Raw genomic sequence first — 19553 nt, forward strand, 5'->3', positions numbered from 1 at the left:
GGATTTCACTTAAATACAAAATAAATGGTCTCTGGCTCTAGGTGAGCAAAGTAAATGGATTCGTACCAAGTGAGGGGGGTGGTGGTGATTATGAGGAGCCTGGGAATAAATCCATGCTTTCGTCCTTCGATGATCAAAAATGCTTGCTTCTATCAAAATTCAAACTCACCTCCGCTCGGCCAAAATTGGAAAAAGTTTTAGAGCGGATGAAAATTAAGACAAAGAGTAGTTCGGAAAGTGAAGGCGAAGTCATCGCGATTTTCAGGTTCGGAGCTTCTAAGGAAAACCACCTCCAATCGACGCTCAAAACCCCATTTTGTAATGGTAAAAAATGTATTGTAGAAAGGGAAAGAAAGATGGAAAAAATATAGAGTGAAAGAGTGAAAGAGAGGAGACGAGAGAGGTAGAGAGGAGAAGAACAGAGAGAGGTAAAAGATAGAGATAGAGAAAGAAGAGAAAGGGAGAGAGAGAGAAGAGAAAGGGAGAGAGAGAAGAGAAAGCTTTCTGTTTTTTAATAATTCTTAATTAAGAATGATATAGTTTTAGTTAAAGTGCATTGAAAACACATTTCTCTTCATTACCTTTCCAAAGTAACACGGTTATTCCTTAATAAGTATAAGTAACTGAATTATGACTTATTATTAACTCAAAAAGCGCAGAGGGCGGAGAAAATATTAAACATATATTTTACTTTTGAATGAATTGTTATCGCAACTTATATAAAAGAATTTTATATCGGACAACCATATTTATCTATATTCATCTGCACTGTACTTGATAAGAAAGTAAAAGTTCACACCAGCAAACACATTTACCGACTTATCATATTTTTTTATCATATTTACTTCCGTTGTTCGTCTGAAATAATATATACTAAAGAAAAAAAGTTGGTAAATAATCCTGTTATAAATCAACAACAATTTGTAAAGTTATATACAACTTCAAGCTATAGTTCTGATATATAACATCAATACGAGTGGATTAAAACTTAATGTTTCTCTTGCAATTTATTTATAACTTGTTTATAACTTGATGTTGCAGGTTGCTCAAGTACAACCTTTGTCCCTTACATCCTTTGTTTGTCCTTATGGTATGTGTATTGTTTTATTAACTCAATAAAATTGCCCATTTTTTTAGATTAGGCAAGAAATGTGTCATATCTGTTACAATTTGTATGTGTCATAATTTTATTGAAAATAATCGTAAAAAGCTAAACGAGTTTGAGCTTTCATATTGATTACTTTGTTCAATTTATCTATTCCGTCTAATGCAGTAGTTCTTGACCTTTTGAGAATTTGGAGAAAGGTTTGAAAATTATCTTTCACAGAGGACACCTGTTAAATTTTTCAAGGCCTTCGCGATCCAATTGATGTCCAAGAACCCTGGTCTATTGCGTCAAAACTATAAAACAATATAAGTTTATTCAATTTAATTGAACCCAAAGAATGGTATGAAATATCATGAATTAAACCAAAGGGATATTGAAGCAATCAACCAGAAATCGCATAAAACAATTTCGGTTAGTTTCGGTGTAAGAGAGCAAATATTAAAGTTTTTTCCATTTCCATTACTGTTTCCATGCCAAATGATTTATTTCGAGAGGCTCCGATTTGACGGAATCTCGTAGAAAACTGGGTGAGAAATTTGAACTGAGCTTTGTTAAGGAAACGTTTCATTAACTTTATTTTTTTATGTTGCATACGATCTTCCTACTAGTTTTCAAGTATCTTGCTTCAAAAAGATAATTAAATTTCTAACAAAAAAATGTCAAAAATTCCTAATAGGTGAATAATGGTAAAAAACGCCTTGTTCGAAACTGGGAAATGGAATAGTGGAAACCAAAAATTAGAGGGTGGTATCCAAGACACGCCCACATGGCAGACGTGAGACTACGTTGATTACACTGGTCAACACAGGTGCACTCCAAAAGCTCAAACCGAAAAAAATGGAAAGTAGCCACTAAATGCTTTTCAGGAACTTTGGTCGAATATACACAATTTTAACTAGTTTAGTATTGTAAAGACATTACAGTTGTTACAGCAAAGTTTTGGAAATATTTTAGCTGTCGATCAAGATATGGTTGTTGAATTGGTTACAGTGTACAACGGGGTCTAATTGTCGAAAAGTACACATCGTAACGCGCTGTCTGTGCAGCACAGCCGCACAAAGTAAAATGAGTTGAGCGATTGTTTCTCGTACTTCCTCTATTTTTGTAAGCCAGCAAGCAGCAGAAAACAAGCGAAGGCGAAGCGAGTTTGTTGTTGGTTGAAAGCTGTAAACTATACCGGAATTACTGATTTTCAATTTTATTCATCACTAATTTACCATCGAAAAATGATACTGAATATTAAACCTTAAGTCTAGGACAACCTTTATCTTTTGATCAAGACATTGGCGTTTGAAATCCGTTCAGGGAAAAAACATAATATGCATTTGAAAAGGGCCCATTTTCGTAACATTTTCCACAGTATGCCACCCTACTAAGGTAAGACGTGTCCCACGTCAAAATGGTTCATATACAAAACTATCCAACTTCAGGCTCAATAATCACTAGAAAATAAACTGATAGGTAGAAAAGCGCAATAATGGTTCAAAAATCGACCCAAAACTGTTGAATGCGAATTCATGCATATTACTCAACGATCCAAGAGGTGCATTGAGAAAAAAATAATTGGGGCTCGGAAAAAATTTTTTTTTAAGAGGTAATTCTTCTACGAGGGGATTAAAAACCAAACGTTGATCCTGAATAATCGTAACACAAAAATACACTAGAGTAGACTAGGGCAGTGTTCCAGTGTGTTTGAAAAAAAATCTGGATTTGTACTCTTTCTTCTCTTATTTTCATTTTGGAGTTTTTTTCTGGTTATGTCACAAAATCGAAAAAACGACCTTCATTAATGTTTCATTTTAAAAATCTGTAACAACGTGAATAGCTTGCCCATCGAGTGAAAGCAATTTCTCAAATCACAAAACTGGCACCGTGACGCAGATACAAACGTAAGCAAATGTTCTGTTGTACACTATGTTTACCACCAAAATCAAAGCGAATAATTGTAATCAAAAGCTTCCACCTCCCTTCCCCAACTGTAGTACTGGAAAACAAATCGAATAGAGCCCTTTACAATTGGCAAGTACCTACAGTCACACACAAACATCCGTTTACGCCGACCCGCCATTTGTACTTCGTTCGGTCCGCACTTGTGTTTGATTAATCGAATTTCAATCGAGCCAAGCTCCCTGCGGATTTCCAAGCCCTCCAGCAAGAGCCTCGTATGTACACAAACACACATCCTGCCCACACAATCAGGTGGTCTGGCTGGAGGGTCGAAAAGCAGCGCGAAATCGATGTTTTTTGGTGGGTTTGCTTGCTTGCTTGCTTGCTGATGCGATGACTCAGTCGAGAAATGAATCAATCGAAATATAGCTCCATCGGCGTGCATTATGGACCTGGCTGGGCCGGCAAATCGATGCAATGTTGTTATTGTTTGAAAATAATGAATCCGGAGGCCGCAGACGGGTTCCGGAAATAAGCTATTTGTTTGCTGTTGTAATGATCAGCCGCGTGATGGAAGTGAAAAGTTTTTGTCCTAGATTTAGACTGTAAATTTACACTGCCATTGATTGAATCCAAACTAGAGCTTAGTTGGTTGGTTGGTTGAAAATTGGTACACGATGTTTTCGAAAGATTCAATCTTTACGCCCCCTGTGGGGCTCATAAAAGCCGACCGGGTCTAAATTACTCGGCTACATGTACCTAAACTGGAGTACACAGGCTTTTGTTAGTACAGCACAGTCACGAAGCATTTCCATTAATGCAAATTCGCTCGAGCTGCTGCTCTGTCACCGTCGATGGCAATCAAGAATTCGATGAATCTTGCCGCTGTTCTCCTACAATAAAGAGGACCATTAATCACCGAACATACTGCTGTTATTACTATTGCTGTTATGGCTGGTCATAGCTGTGTGCCAGTAAGAAAAAATTGGGAGGGGGTATAGGTTTCAGGCCCAAAATTAATATAACGTTTGTACGAGCTAATGTCATTAAATATTGTAATAATACTGGTATTTCATGACATAGCGCTACTAATTTACCCAGGTGGTAATGCTATTATAAATCAATGTTCAACGTAGTATTTGAAAAAACTTTTCTAGATATTTTTCTTTTTGATAAACGTAATTTGTTTATGATTTCATGCGATATTAATAATTAAAATATGACAAAGACATTCAGTACCAGGAAAATAGTCTAAATTACTCCGACCATGATAGATTACTTTAAATTATACTATAAAAAAGGCAGAAACCAAATTATGTTTAAAAATGCATGGGAACGATTAAATGATAAAATTTATTACGAAACAGAAAATAGACTGAAATTTTTTAAACATTTGTTCGCCACTTCTGGAGCTTGAAAAATTTATTCGACTCAAACCCCTCTCCGATCAAAAATCCTACCCTCGTCAGTGTTTGTTGTTGTTTGTTAATTTTATCGGAGGAGAAATTCTTTCATGTTAACACCACCGTTAGCCGATGAAGAACTGCCGCAATCCAACGACACGCACTTGCAATTGAAACTCGATTTTTCGTCGAGTCGGTAAATAATCACGAAATGGAAATCAATAATTTCTCCCATAAATAAACAGCAACAATTTCACGCAATTCCAGCACGAAAATCTAACGCCCTTGAGACGGGTCGCTGCTAAAGAAACTGTTGCACGAGCTCTCTTCGAAAGCATCGATATTTCTTTTTTGTTCTCCCTCCTGTTCTGTTAATTTCATGCACAATTGATGGGTAATTGAGTGATTCAACTCCAACCGCAACTCCAAGCGTAGACCTTCCACCTCACACACGGGCCCTAGTGCTTTATCAATTTTTCATTATCGGCGGTCAGTTATGTGGCACTCCTCTCGAGGACGTGTTTGTCTGACACTTTCCACGCTTTGTCACACAACGGCGGCCCTCTGCCCGCTGCCCCGTGAGCTCCTACACCTGTCTGTAATCACGTTTGTCGCATGGTTGTGGTTTAGTTTCATGTTGCTATTGCCCTTCACATCCCATAGCGGTCGTAGTACCGTAGTCCGTAGTAACGAGGGAAAGGCTCTCATGCAGCTCCGGTAAAATTCTGTACGTGTACGCTTTGAAGGTTTGGTGATCAATCATCCGCCCGAAAGGATGTTTCTCCCAAAATGTTTACCGAACCAACATGAGAGCTCTCATTTAGAACAGTGAGAGAATCTCTACCTCTCTTGCTCATTCTCTTTTGCGGATTTTAGTACACTGAGAGTCGGTGGGTCGTGGGTGCATCAGCTGTCTAACTCGGAGGAAATCAATGCGAGTGGCAACCTGTATGTCCGGAACAGATGGAATTTCGTTGCTCGTGGTATTGGTGTGTGACTTATCGCTCACTGTCAAAGGATTCGTCCGAAGAATAGTAAGCTGTAGTAACTTTACCTTGAATTCCATGTACACCGTCTTTCTCTCTTGGTTCGTCCCATTCTCTGAAGCTACCGTTTGCCCGGAAGGTTTTAATCGATTTGAAGCAGTGAATACTTAGCCCTGGAAAGGTTAGATTTCGTCTGCCGATTGCAGGGGAGCCAACAGCACCGTCAGAATGTGTATGTAGGGATGATGATGTTGATGGTGATGATGATGTGATGACATTCACCAAAAAGATCAATATCACCTTCATCCGATTGTTTTTTTTTATTACATACATGCATGTTTGATATCATAAGAAGTAAAAAATGATTTGATAACATCAATCATAACACGCCATTAAGTCTCGTTGATGGAGGTGAAATTGTCTCGCGCTTACTTACGCTTTTTTATTCCTTCACACCAAGGAGGAAAAGCTTATTTTGACACATACAATCCTAGTAAGAACATGTTTTTACTTCCATTAGCGCGAACATACATTATAACCGTGTGAGCTTGGTACCAACGTCGGTTGACGACGTATGGCGGAAGCATTCGCTTTATCATGTGTTTTTTAGATGTTTACCTTGTTATCTTGAAACAGGGATTTTATCATAAGAATTATACTAATTAAGAAGTGTTTGTCCCAGTGCCCAAATTTGAAGCTTTAAAACGAGGCAAGTTCGTGTTTTCTCTTAGCCGTGAAGGTATTACAAATGCAATCTAGCAAACTATCTACAAAAACTTTAGAAGAGTTAGAAAAGTCTGAAAAGCTTACCCCAAAAGATGAATACTACATTTAAGAGTTAAATTATATAAATACACAGCAAATCAAAATAAGAATTTTCATTGCAAAACTATGTTTTCAGCTATTTACTGAAAACAAGAAATAATCATCGAATATTGCGATACTAGACTTCAGTGAAGGAGCTTCTGAGTAGTTATCGTTCCGTAGCGAATACTACAGTACATTTTTGATTAAAGGTATGAGTTAAAAATTTGGAATTTTTAAGGATCTATTTATACATTTTTACATCTATTCTAAATTTCGAGCTAGTGCTTATGATTTTGAGTTTTGGATTTTAGCATTGAAACTTCCGATGTTGATAATCAGACTTCTAATTTATCCGTTTCTATTTTGCGTTTTCTAAAATTGGGTTATATATTTTGGGTTCTAATAGTTTGAGTAGTTTCTATCAATTTTAAACTTCGTGTTTTTCCTTTAAAACTATTTGATTATCATTTTAGAATATTGATTTTTGATTCAAAGGTTCAGGATTTCCGATTTAGGATTCATAATAATGAATTGTACATTTTCAATGCTGAATTAAACATTTTGCATATTTTTTAATTAGATTTGAAGTCTTGATTTAGGAAATAGGCTTGAAGACATAGGTTTGGTTTTGAATAGAAATAGTTCTCATCTTGAATTTTTTTGATATTTGGTTATTTCAGGCTGTTTTTCAGCAACCAGACGCCGCCATCTTGAGTTTGAAAATTGCATCTGAGTTTTCGGGTTTTTTGCATCGTCCAGGTATTTTTTTTAAGGTGGCGGGGAAATCTGTGAACAGAACCTGAGAAGAGAACTCAGGGTGTGGGGATGAGACTAGGGGATAGATGCTGGGTTAGTTACGCTCCCCCAAATACCTGCTGGTCCCCGTCCTGACCCACTAACACCCCTCCAGTCTCCAGCCCTGCTCTTCCCGGAACGACGGTTAAATATTACGTCGGGGAGTGGCTTTTGTGCGTGATGCACCCTCTTTACTCTTATAACCTCCTAGCTAACTACCTGGAGTCTGGTAGTTAACTACAACTGGCGTGTTGGTGGTTGACCCGCCACACACGTTGCAGCTCCAGGACAATCTGGGAGGCGGCCGCACTGGCCGCGCTCCAGATGTCCGGGTCGTCACACATCCTCCGAGCCAGATTGTCCGGAGTAGTGCCAGGCCCGCCCACAGCCATCATGTTGCTCTTCGCTCTTACGAAACGGAGGCATACGAAGAAGACATGCTCAGCAGTCTCCTCCACCTCCACGCACTCGGGACACATGGGGGGCCCCGCGTGTCCGAACCTGTGCATATATTGCATTAAACAACCATGGCCTGGTAGGATCTGTGTCAGGTGGAAGTTCACTACACCATGTCGCCTCTCAACCCAGCCGGATATCTCCGGAATAAGTCGGCGCGTCCATCTGCCCTTTGTGGAGTTAGACCATTCCCTCTGCCAACGGAGCATCGAGAATGACCTTCTGGTACCTCGTATGCCCCTTGTGTCACGTTGATCGAAACACTCTCTGTCCTCCTTGATGGCGATGCTGATAGGCATCATGTCGGATAAGACACAGATTGCAACATATGACACCGTACGATACGCACTCTCAACTCTCAGGCACATGAGCCTGTAGGTACTTTCCAGTTTACCGCGGTAACTGTTAGTACCTAGCGCTTTGGACCACACTAGCCCACCATACCTAAGTATGGACGAAACCACGCTGGCAAAAAGTCTTCGCTTGCTGCCATAAACTGCTGAGCTATTTGACATCATACGAGATAGTGCTGCAATAGCCACTGAGGCCCTCTTACAGGCATGAGCTTATCGTCAACCATAACCCCCAAGCGCTTCAGAGATCGCTTTGAGGTGATGGTGCAGTCTCCGACTCTGACCACCGTCTGTTGCTCCGATTTCCGGTTGTTCACAACCGTAACCTCCGTCTTATGATGCGCTAGCTCCAGTTTCCTGGAGCGCATCCAGTCCTCGACCTTGCGTATACAGTGCGCGGCCGTCTACTCGACCTCCTCGATAGACTCGCCGTAAGCCTCCAGCGTTATGTCGTCTGCAAAGCCGACGATCACAACCCCTACAGGGAACTTGAGTCTCAACACCCCGTCGTACATGACATTCCACAACACCGGACCCAGGATGGAACCTTGCGGAACTCCTGCGGTAATTGGGATGCACTTCTGACCCTCCTCTGTGTTGTAAACAAGTACTCGATTCTGGAAGTAATTTTCTAGAATTCTGTTCAGCGATACCGGCACATGGATGCTCCGGAGCGCGAGCGCTATGGAGTCCCAACTGGCGCTATTGAACGCATTCTTCACGTCGAGCGTGACGATTGCGCAATAGCGTATTCCTCTTCTCTTGCGCTGGAGTGCTACCTGCGCCGTCTTGGTAACGAAGGAGATGGCATCCAGCGTAGACCTGCCTTTCCGGAAGCCGAACTGGTTACTTGCCAGACCGTGTACACCCTCTGTATACATGAGCAGTCTGTTGAGGATAATTCTCTCAAGCAGCTTGCCCGCGGTGTCCAGCAGGCAGATGGGCCTATATGCCAATGGGCCCCCTGGCGGTTTCCCAGCTTTCGGCAGTAAGACCAGTCTCTGCCGCTTCCACCTATCCGGAAAGAGACAGTCATCCAGGCACCTCTGCATAACTGCCCTGAACATCCCAGGGGCCGTTTTTATCGCCAACCTGATTGCCAGGTTAGGGCTACCATCAGGTCCCGGTGCCTTGCTCACGTTTAGGGATTTGGCGATCACGATGAGTTTCTCATTCGTAACCCTTGCCTCCTCCTTAACCTCGACACAGATGTCGTCGCTTACGGATTGGATGTTCGGAAGGCTAACCGACCATCCCTGGTCTGTGTCTGAGATACTGGAACGTCGGACGTAAGACTCGACCGCCGGAGGCCAAGGGTTTTGCTCGTGGCGCGGAAAGAGTCCCTTAATGGGTTCAATGATGGCAATTTCGGTCACGGGTTTCTTTAAAACACGTTTTATTATGGAAATATATCCTTGAAACGTCGGCTTTGACATAATAAAACGTGTTTTAAAGAAACCCGTGACCGAAATTGCCATCATTGAACCCATTAACTATTTATTGGTCAAACACCACTTAACATAGAGTCCCTTAATGATAAGCTCCAGCATCGCAAGTGGTCGCTCTGCAGGCACCAGCGCGCCTTTAGTCTTGGCCATTACGATTTTGTAGGCGTCGCCCCACAGATTTGTATTGGCACTCGCACATAGCCTATCGAAGCAGGCCCTCTTGCTGGCCTTAATCGCACTCTTTAGCATCGATCTTGCAGAACCGAATGCTGCGCGGCGCTCTGTCCTCTCTTCTTCGTTTCGCGCACGCTGCATCCTCCGTCTTGCACGGGGGCACGCACTGCGAAGGCCAGCTATCGCGTCCGTCCTCCAGTACACCGGTGGCTTCCCATTCCTAGGTTAGCGAGTCCTAGGCATGGTGGCGTCGCACGCCCGTGATAGCATGGCAACTAGTTGGTCAGCAGTCGGGCGGAGCCAACTGCCCCCCTCACGCTCCCTTCTCATTGCCTCTTCGAATACCACGGCATCGAAGTGCGAAGTCTTCCACCCGCGAACGGTCGGAGTGTTGGCTCTACCCTTCGCTGGCCGCCTCTCGTTGTTGTCTACACTATAACAGACCGGCTGGTGGTCGCTATTAGTGTGGTCGTTGTCTACCCTCCAGTTCTTGATCAGTACTGGACTGGAGAACGTCACGTCAATGATCGACTCCGCACCATTTCTGCTGTATGTACTTTTGTTCCCAACGTTGGCCAGATCTAGGTTGAGCTTTGCCAAAGCCTCCAACAAGATCTCACCCCTCTGGTTCGTGAAGCGACTTCCCCACTCGACAGCCCAAGCGTTGAAGTCGCCTGCCACCACCAACGGCGTTTGACCCGTTAGCTCCATGGATAACAGGTCGACCATCTGGGTGAACCTTTCGGTAAACCAACGCGGCGGAGCATAGCAACTGCAGTAGAACACTCCGTTCACCTTGGCAACCGCGTACCCTTCTTCTTAGGTTGAAAGAACCTCCTGAACCGGGAACTTGCCCGTCGTACATATGGCCGCCATACTGGAATCATCCGCAACCCAGTTGCCGTTTCCGGGAGAGATGCGATAGGGGTCCGATATGAAGGCGATGTCTGACAACGACTCAGTGGCTGCTTGGTGTAGCAGCTGCTGAGCCGCGAAGCAATGGTTCAGGTTTAGTTGCGTCACCCTTATGCCCGTGGTTTCGCAGCCGGCTGAGCACCTGGGGCCTCCCATAAAGTGTTTGGCGTCCCGTTTTCCGGAACATACCATACACTTAGGAGACTCCCCGCAGTCCTTCGCTTTATGGCCTGCACCTCCACATCGCCTGCACAACTCAAGGACTTATGTCCTCCCTCAAAGCACCGGAAGCAAATGTCCGGTTGCTGTAGTATGCTTAGAGGGCATACAGACCAGCCGACCTTCAACTTACCTTCTTTCAGGGCCAGGTTAGCGTCCGCCGACGGTAGTCGGAAAGTAGCTACCTGGGTCCCCGCCGGACCTTTGCGGAGGCGGATCGATTCCTTAGTCACTTCCACCCCGCACTTCGCTTTGAGGGCTTGTGCAATGTCGCACTCCTCGGTGATTTTATCAAGGTTTTTTAAGCTGGAGAGTCACCTCTGAGGTGAGTGCCCGCACTTGCACCTCCTTCCCTAGGACCTTTTCCACTACCGTTTTGTAGGTAGCTCCCTTGTTTTTGGCGTTCTTCCGGAGCTCCAGTATCATCTCGCCAGTGCGAGATCCGCGGATACTCCGCACATCAGCCCCTAGATTCTTGAGCTGGATTTCCCTCCTCATCTTCTTCAATATTTCTGAGTACTTGGACCCGTCCGTCTTGAGTATGAGGGCATCCCCCCTACTCCGCGCCTTCTTGACCTTCTTTGGTCCTCTGGTCGCTCCGCCATCTTGGCGCGTCGCACCTTCCCGACACTTTCTACTCTTTACGGTAGTCCAAGGGTTGCCCGTAGCCTCCACCTGTGCCGTTTTCCCGGTGGACCTTGAACCGGTTGGTGTCTTCTCCCGTGGGAGTAGCACGACCAACCGTTTCTTGGTGTTCCCGGGGGCCGCTTCCCCCGGGGACTGCTTTGTTCGTTTAGCGACCGTCTTAGGGGCGTCTGTATGCACCTCTATGGATGTAGTCGCCTTTCTGGTCCTGGCCGCTTTCTCGGCCGCCTTCACTCGAGCTACGAGTTCTTCGTGCTCCTTTCTGGCTTCATCAATGGTGCTCCGAAGCAGGAGGAGGCTCTGCTTCAGATCACCAGCGATATTCCGCCTAGTCGCCGCGAACTCGATTATGGCGTCGAGTTGTTCGGACAACGCCGCCACTCTTGGCCGCGTGTCCATGCATCTTCGACGGCCTTGACTAGCAAGGGACCGTCTACTGAAATTTATGGTGTGGGCACGGACGGATTCGCCGTTAATCCAACTCCAGGCTTCACCACATGAGTCTCCGCCTTTTTCTGCGGAGACCGCTGGATGCCACCTCGTGCGAAAGGATTAGGTTATCCCTCCGCTCCCGTCTCTTTTTGTTTCTGTGAACTCATGTTTGGTTAAATATGTCCCCCTTCCAGCCGCTATCCTTGTCTATGGTGGAGTAGTCGCCTATGTGCCCAAGCAGCAAAATTTGTTTCGATTGTGAACTTTGAGCATCACAGCAACAAATTCTTATGCGAAATTAAGTTGCAGTTACATCTCAGTTTCTTATACAATGACAAAAAAAGCGCAGGAGGTGGAGCCAATTGCAACATTTTCGTTGTTTCAACACAAGTTTCAAGAATGAAACCGCAACGTGTATGAACTAATGCTTGGAATTTGATAACAACATGGTAAATGCTGCATGGTAAAGTTTCAGCTACGAAGATGCATCGTAGTAGCAACTAGGGCGCAATAGAAACTACATGGCGTTGCGGTAAGATTGTAAAATGGCAAATGGTCAGAATGGAAAAAGATTGTCTGTATAGCGATTTATCTTTGGTTATTTCCAGAAATTTGAGAATTCAACTCCAGTCATCGATTTCTATTCACTTTTCTCGTTTATACTATTCACGTCATTTGCTGTGGAAACACTTGCTAGTTCATGGATCAATTTTAAATATTGCTTCCCTTATCATGCTAATGGTCATTACTAGTTTTAATTTTGCTTCTTCAATTCATCAGTACCTCAGCGTGATAATGGAATTCAAAGCAATTTTTCACATTTCGTTTTAGAGACCCACACTTTTTGGACGACTTCTAGTCCAAATCGTCAAAAGTTACAACGCAGTAAATAACCTTATCTAAAAACAAATATAAGGCGAACGATCGAGCAAAAGTTGCTGTTACATGGCTTCAGAACATGACAGCAACTTTTAGAAGTATTTTTGTGTGTTTGTTTTTTGTATCTCGCAAGCATCACGTTGGCAACCTATATGCTCCACCCACTAGATCTATTCAGTGAAGGTTAAGTTTTCAAATGCCGTTTACACGTTTCAACAACAAATCCAACCTCGCGAATTACGTTGTTGATGTGAAGATTTTTGAAGCAGCGATGCAACTTTAGTTGTTGCTTGTTTCTTTACAATTTCATCGTAGTAACAAAAAATGTTTCTTAATACCTCGGAATTTCATTAGTGCAACATATGATCACAATTTATTTTTTTATTATGTTTTAATTGTTGCTTGGGTGGTCCCATGGTGGACTATGCCGAAGCAGTGAAGTCATGGCTTGGGTAAGCAGTCATAGCGCCTTATGAGCAACTATGACTCCACCGACTAGCGCAAGTCAGGAACAACCATCTGATCTGATCCTACTCCTGTCTGATTCCCACCAGACAATAGACTCGGAATGTGCTGAAAGGCCTGCCAGGATTTATGGGACGGAGACCCCTGCACCGGGTACCACCTCGCCGTTTCAAGCCGTTGTCACACGACTTTACTAAAGGAGCTCGATGCAGGTGCCAGCCCGAGGACGCGGTACCATTACGAGATCCAGCTCGTATCCGTTCACTACGCTGCCAATTGCCATAATCGGGACCTTACTGGCATCAGTCCCAATGGGCGGGTTAGTGCTTTTAGGTGATGGGAGCGGCTCTATTCGCTCCGTCAGAGGTGCTTCCGGGTACTTGTGGCTTTTGCGAGGAGTCGACTGTCCGTGGTTCGACACTCACCACCCCTAGGCGACCTCCCGCTGCTGGTCCGGGACTGTTAGGTACTGTCAGTGGTCACATCTGTATTGTGCGCCCTCGACAATCGCCACACGTCGACCCGTGGTGGCATGCAGCTCTGCCAACGGGACCCTGCTTTTACCCATGCTGAGCAACCTTAAGCTGAACAGCTAAAGCCCTTGGTCTCCCCGGGACCGCCGTTAGGCATTACTTCAGAGAGAGGGCCAGTCGTGCTTTGTGCACTTACCTCTACGGGTAGCAGAGCAGCCTATACAGGCCAGTTAGTTAACCGTTAACTAACTGGGGCACGTCGATGGTTTCCCGTCGATTGGTGCCCTGCAAAATACTAACGATCTGTGATGCTGCCGTGATGACCGCATCCCAGCTTTCCCTATTCTCGCACATCCTACGCACGATGTTCTCTGGCGTGGTGTCCGTCCCACTTATTGCCAGCATTTCGTACCGTATCCGCTTGAAACGCGGACATGTGAAGAACACATGCTCCGCGTTTTCTTCCGCGCCCGTACAAGCAGGGCACATAGGAGACTCGGCGTACCCGAACCGTAGTCACGCTAGCAAGGACTTTGCGCCTGCTGCTACGGACCGCCGAGCTGTTTGCCATCATGCGAGATAGCGCAGCCACAGCCATGGAAGCTTTCTGGCAGGTATAATCGGCTCCCGAACGTGGGCTTGTCGTCGATCATAACGCCCAGAAGCTTCAGGGAGCGTTTTGAGGCGAAAGTGCATACCAAAAGTTATGTTGCATACATCGTTTCGAAAGCCTCGCCGCAGCTAGAATTCCCGTTTTGTATTGCCAAGAAGTTTAAAAACGTTTACTGCCTGAAAGTTCTATACTGTGCAACTGTTCGGCTGTTATTGAAATATGCGTCTGAGGTCTGGGCACCCTATAATCAGGGTGGAAAGAAACACATTGTGCCTACCCGTTTACGAAAGTTGTTGCTTACTGTTTATGTTAGAACTGTTGGAGGATAGACGCAACTGGGTTTAAGCGTGCTTAGTAGATGAACTTTTTCCTTGCAATATTTACTACTTCTAGCTACTTAGCTCTTTGAACATCAACCCATTTGTTCGAGCATCCCTAATATATAATAGGATTAGTACTAAAGATTACGAAATATCGATCTCGCTCACTCAGCAGATCGCACTAGAAACTATACCTTCCTTATCACTAGCTTTCGGATAGCGAGAGAAGTCGTTCTGAATAGGCTGTCGCCTATCTTTGTCAGTTGAATGTACATATAAGCCATACGCAGCTCTTTCGAGAGTTCAGTTGAAATAAATTATCACATAGATACACATCTCCGGGCTTTTTTAAGCAGAAGAATTTCGGTCAAATATAATCGTGTTCAGTAAAACGAGTCTTAGAAAATTCAACAATTTCACATTCCATCCGAGCAGCGAAGTCCGTCGCGCAATCATTTCTGGTCCTTCGAGCCGGATCGCCGGTATAATATTTCTAAACAACGGCGATAATTATCGGTAGTTTTCGTTCTAATTTCGCTGCAACGTCGATGTGAAACTGATATCGTCGCGTGCTATCGATCACGCATCGAACAAACGTGAAACGAGCTTCATCGTTCCGTACCGTCATACAATTTTGCTGTCGTTCGTAAGTGCGCGAAAGACCATTTGGCGGTCTCGTTAGTGCCGTGACAAGATCACGAAATACATGTGAATCTACAAACCACGAGGAGAAAGGCCACTCATCTTGCTAGTACGCCGAGAAAGATCAGCTTAGCTTGGACCTGCATTGTGCCGAGAGACAATAGGACTTTGAGACACAATGCGCATGGTTTACCCTGGTAGCTGGATGCTGTAAGTACCACATGCGAAAAGATATTTGGTTGCATACGCTTTTATTCGTACGGTTTTGATTATTCGCCCGCCACGTGAATTGCTTCCATCGAGCTTGTTGAGAAATTACGCCGCCACTGAGGACACTTTCTCGCCAAGAGCGATTTTATTTGGATACGCTGGCCAATTTGAAGCGTTTTGTCGAAGGATATAATGCAGAGCGTGATAGAGGACAATTAGAGGGATGGAAGCAACGCGCGGACTCTTTGTACACTGTTTTCCAGTCCAACCGCCTACAGATCGAACTAATAAATGATGGCTCCAATGTACCAGATACCGATGAAGAGGGGCAACGTGTGATTGAGGAAGCTAATCGTATTATTCGTCAAAACTTTGAATTAGACTACGTTATGGCATATAGTTTTATTACAAATCAGATTCGTGAGTCTAATGCAGGCGTCCAATTAGCGATTCCTGCCAGTGCTAGACAGAATGAAGCGAATGTTAATTGTTCTCTGTCGCGAGTAAAGCTTCCTGAAGTAAAGCTTCCGATTTTTGACGGTTCTCTTTCGGAATGGATCAGTTTTCGTGATACATTCAAATCGCTTATCGATTCCAACCCCCAATTGTCACAAATAGATAAATTTTCGTATCTGATCGCATCATTGACAAAGGATGCCAGGAAGGTGATTGAATCAGTGGAGCTTTCAGCTGCCAACTATCCTGTCGCGTGGCAGATTTTAGAAAAACGTTTCGACAATAAAAAACTTGTAGTGAAAACATATATTGATTCATTATTTTCAATCAAACCGATGAAACGTGAGTGTTATGAATCCTTAATGCGTTTGATAGATGATTTTGAGCGAAATCTTTGTATGATTGATTAAATGAATATTCCAACAGATGGTTGGAGCGTTATGTTAGCACACATGGTCTGCAGCCGTTTAGATTCGTCAACGCTTAAACAATGGGAAAGCCTTCACAAGTCAACCGAAGTGCCAAAATACAACGACATCATCACGTTTCTACGTACACATCTTACGGTGCTTCAATCGTTAACACCGTCTAAATCTCGCTCAGATTCTTGCAAAGCGGAGCAGTTTCGTCAATTAAAGCCAAAATTCAATACAGTCCACGCAGTTACTACTACCTCAACCACTTCATGTCCCTTCTGCTCAAAATCTCCGCATTCAGCATTCAAATGTGATGTTTTCCAAAACCTATCGGTTTCGCAACGCTTTGATCAAGTAAAAAGGAAAAATCTATGCATAAATTGCTTCTCGTCCTCCCATATAGTTCGTAATTGCTCATCTAGTACATGCAGAGTATGTAACCAAAAACACCACACTATGCTCCACCAGTCTTCGAATGATCGCTCACACTCTCGATCAAAATCGCAAACAGGATTAATTCTGCTGCAATCATACCAGCATCCACCCCAGGCAACCAAACTCGCAATTTAGTTCAGTCCTCCTCGCACATACCATCTGGGTCGTCAGCAGAAACCCAGTCGCACAAGGTCACTGTTCCCAGTCTCGTATCCACAAGTTTTGTTGGATGTTCCCGAAGCATTCCTGCTACCGTGCTGTTACAAACAGCAATAGTCAAAACGTTTGACTCGTATGAAAACATTCATTGGGCCAGAGCACTGCTGGATCCTGCATCTCAGCTGAGTCTCATAACGGAAAACCTAGCACAAAAGCTCCAACTTCGTCGTCAGTTCTGTCATCAGGAAATTGGGGGTGTAGGCAATTCTGTCGTAGTTTCGAATCATGCCGTCATTGTTCAGTTAGGCTCCCATTGCTCAGATTTCGTCTCAGAAGCTCGGTGTCATATTCTCAAACGAATAACTCGAGAGCTACCAATCAGATGTCTAACTAGCTCACTATGGAAGATTCCAGCTGGTATCGTGTTAGCTGACCCGCAATTCCACAAACCAAGCGCAATCGATCTTCTAATTGGAATGGAAATGTACTACGATTTGTTACTGGAAGGATTCATGAAATTGGGTCCAGAAAAACCAATTCTTCAAAAAACAGTATTTGGTTGGGTAGCCTCAGGAAAGGTTGGAATGATACAAAGTCCGACACCGATGGTAGCGCATATTACTCATTTTGAATCTCTCGACGATCAAATCAGGCATTTTTGGGACATTGAATCGTGCTGGTTAAACAGTACTAATTCGCTCGAGGAAACAGCATGTGAAAATAATTTTGCGGCTACTATTTCTCGCGATCACTCCGGTCGCTACGTTGTCACTCTTCCAAAACGTGCCTCACTTATCAACCAATTGGGAAATTCTAAGCAGATAGCAATGCGTCGGTTCTCCGCACTAGAGCGGCGCCTAGATGGCAACCCTGAACAAAAGAGCGCTTATTCGGAGTTTATCAATGAGTATTATCGATTAAAGCATATGCGGGAAATTGACGATGATGAACCATCCCCTAATTTCAAGACATACTATCTCCCGCATCATGGTGTAGAAAAGGTGGATAGTACAACTACGAAATTGAGAGTAGTATTCGACGCATCGTGTAAAACGGATAGCGGTATCTCACTGAACCAGGCGCTCATGGTAGGCCCAGTCGTCCAAGACGATTTGCTGGCTATCATTCTACGGTTTCGAATGCATCGATTTGTCTAAGTAGCAGATATCGAAAAAATGTATCGCCAAATTCGCATTCATTATTCAGACTATCCACTGCAGCGAATTCTCTGGCGCAATTCATCGTGCCAACCGCTCAAAACCTTTGAGCTTACGACGGTCACGTACGGCACCGCATCTGCTCCATACTTGGCCACCAAATGCCTTCAGCAGTTGTCAAAGGATGGATCAAAGGACTTTCCCCTCGCAGCAACTGTCCTAGCTAAGGACTTTTATGTTGACGATATGTTAACTGGTATCGATGATGAGCAAACGGGGGAACTGCTTTGTGCGCAACTTCTAGAGTTGTTACAGTCTGCCGGTTCTAGCCTTCGTAAATGGTCATCAAATTCTTCTGTACTGTTGGGAAAAATACCTACGGAACTGCGCGATGAGCGTACGATGCTTGCACTAGACTCAAATTCAACACCAATAAAGACACTGGGTTTGCAGTGGCATCCAATAAACGACCAGTTTAGCTATTTCGTTCCTGAATGGTCAAAAGAATTAACCATTACTCGACGCATCGTACTCTCGGATACTGCTCGTCTCTATGATCCTCTTGGGCTAATTGGGCCAATTGTAGTGATAGCAAAAATATTTATACAATCTCTTTGGAGAAAATCAAAGAATTGGGACGACCAATTGGATGTGACTCAGCAACAATATTGGAAAGATTTTCGTCACAGTTTGAATGACCTCGCATTAATTGATATTCCTCGATGGGTTTCCAGCAGTTCCCCGACAGTTACCGAAATACATGGCTTCTGTGATGCGTCAGAAAAGGCCTATGGAGCCTGTATTTTTTTGCGAACCGTATCCAGTGATGGAAACATTTTTGTAAGTCTCATAGCAGCCAAATCCAAGGTAGCTCCTCTTGGCGATTCTAAGAAGCAAAGGCGTCTCTCCTTACCGCGACTAGAGCTGTCATCGGCAATGCTACTAAGTCATCTGTACCACAAGGTCAACATCAGCACATCGTTGAATGTGAAGGCTCTATTTTGGACAGATTCAATGATAACTCTTTACTGGCTTGGCTGCTCACCATCTCGCTGGAGAACGTTCATCGCCAACAGAGTATCCGAAGTGCAACACCTTACAGCTAATTGCACCTGGGCACACGTGCCAGGTATTGACAACCCTGCAGACATAATCTCGCGTGGTATGATTCCTGCGGAACTTAAAGCTTCATCAGCATGTTGGAGTGGTCCTGAATGGCTAAAGAAACCCTCTCGATTTTGGCCGCCTTTGAATACTCAAACTACTTTCAAACTTCCAGCTCAGATCTTAGAAGAACGGTCAGTTTCGCTACCTGTTCGAATATATCCACCAAATGAAATATTTTCGTTTCACTCGTCGTTTTCGAAACTTGTAAGACTCGTAGCATACATTCAGCGTTTCATCCACAACATTACCGCAGCTAACCGTAATAAGCGTAAATCGGGATTCCTCCGAACAACAGAATTGAACGATTCAATAAAAACTTTGGTAAAATTAGCTCAACAAGAAGTTTTCGAACAAGAAATTGCTGCAATTGTTAAAACCGGCCAAGTTAGAGCAAATTCCAAACTAAAAAGTCATGTTCCAATTCTCGTTGACGGAATTTTGCGAGTTTGTGGGCGACTTAGGCACGCATCCATTTTAGAAGACAGAAAGCACCCAATGATTCTACCGGCTAGACATCCGTTAACTAGTGCTAT

At 44.0% G+C, this 19553-nt stretch overlaps 1 protein-coding gene across 1 annotated transcript; it reads left to right on the plus strand.

Annotated features, from left to right (window-relative positions):
• The first annotated feature begins 15198 nt into the window (after positions 1-15198).
• Positions 15199-17853, plus strand: LOC129729293 (uncharacterized). The gene is made up of 2 exons (XM_055687803.1): positions 15199-15230; positions 16614-17853. Exons 1-2 carry the CDS (start codon positions 15199-15201, stop codon positions 17851-17853), a joined length of 1272 nt encoding a protein of 423 aa, XP_055543778.1.
• The last annotated feature ends 1700 nt before the right edge of the window (positions 17854-19553 follow it).

Source organism: Wyeomyia smithii, chromosome 3 (genome assembly GCF_029784165.1).
Source record: "Wyeomyia smithii strain HCP4-BCI-WySm-NY-G18 chromosome 3, ASM2978416v1, whole genome shotgun sequence".
Lineage (NCBI taxonomy): Eukaryota > Metazoa > Arthropoda > Insecta > Diptera > Culicidae > Wyeomyia > Wyeomyia smithii.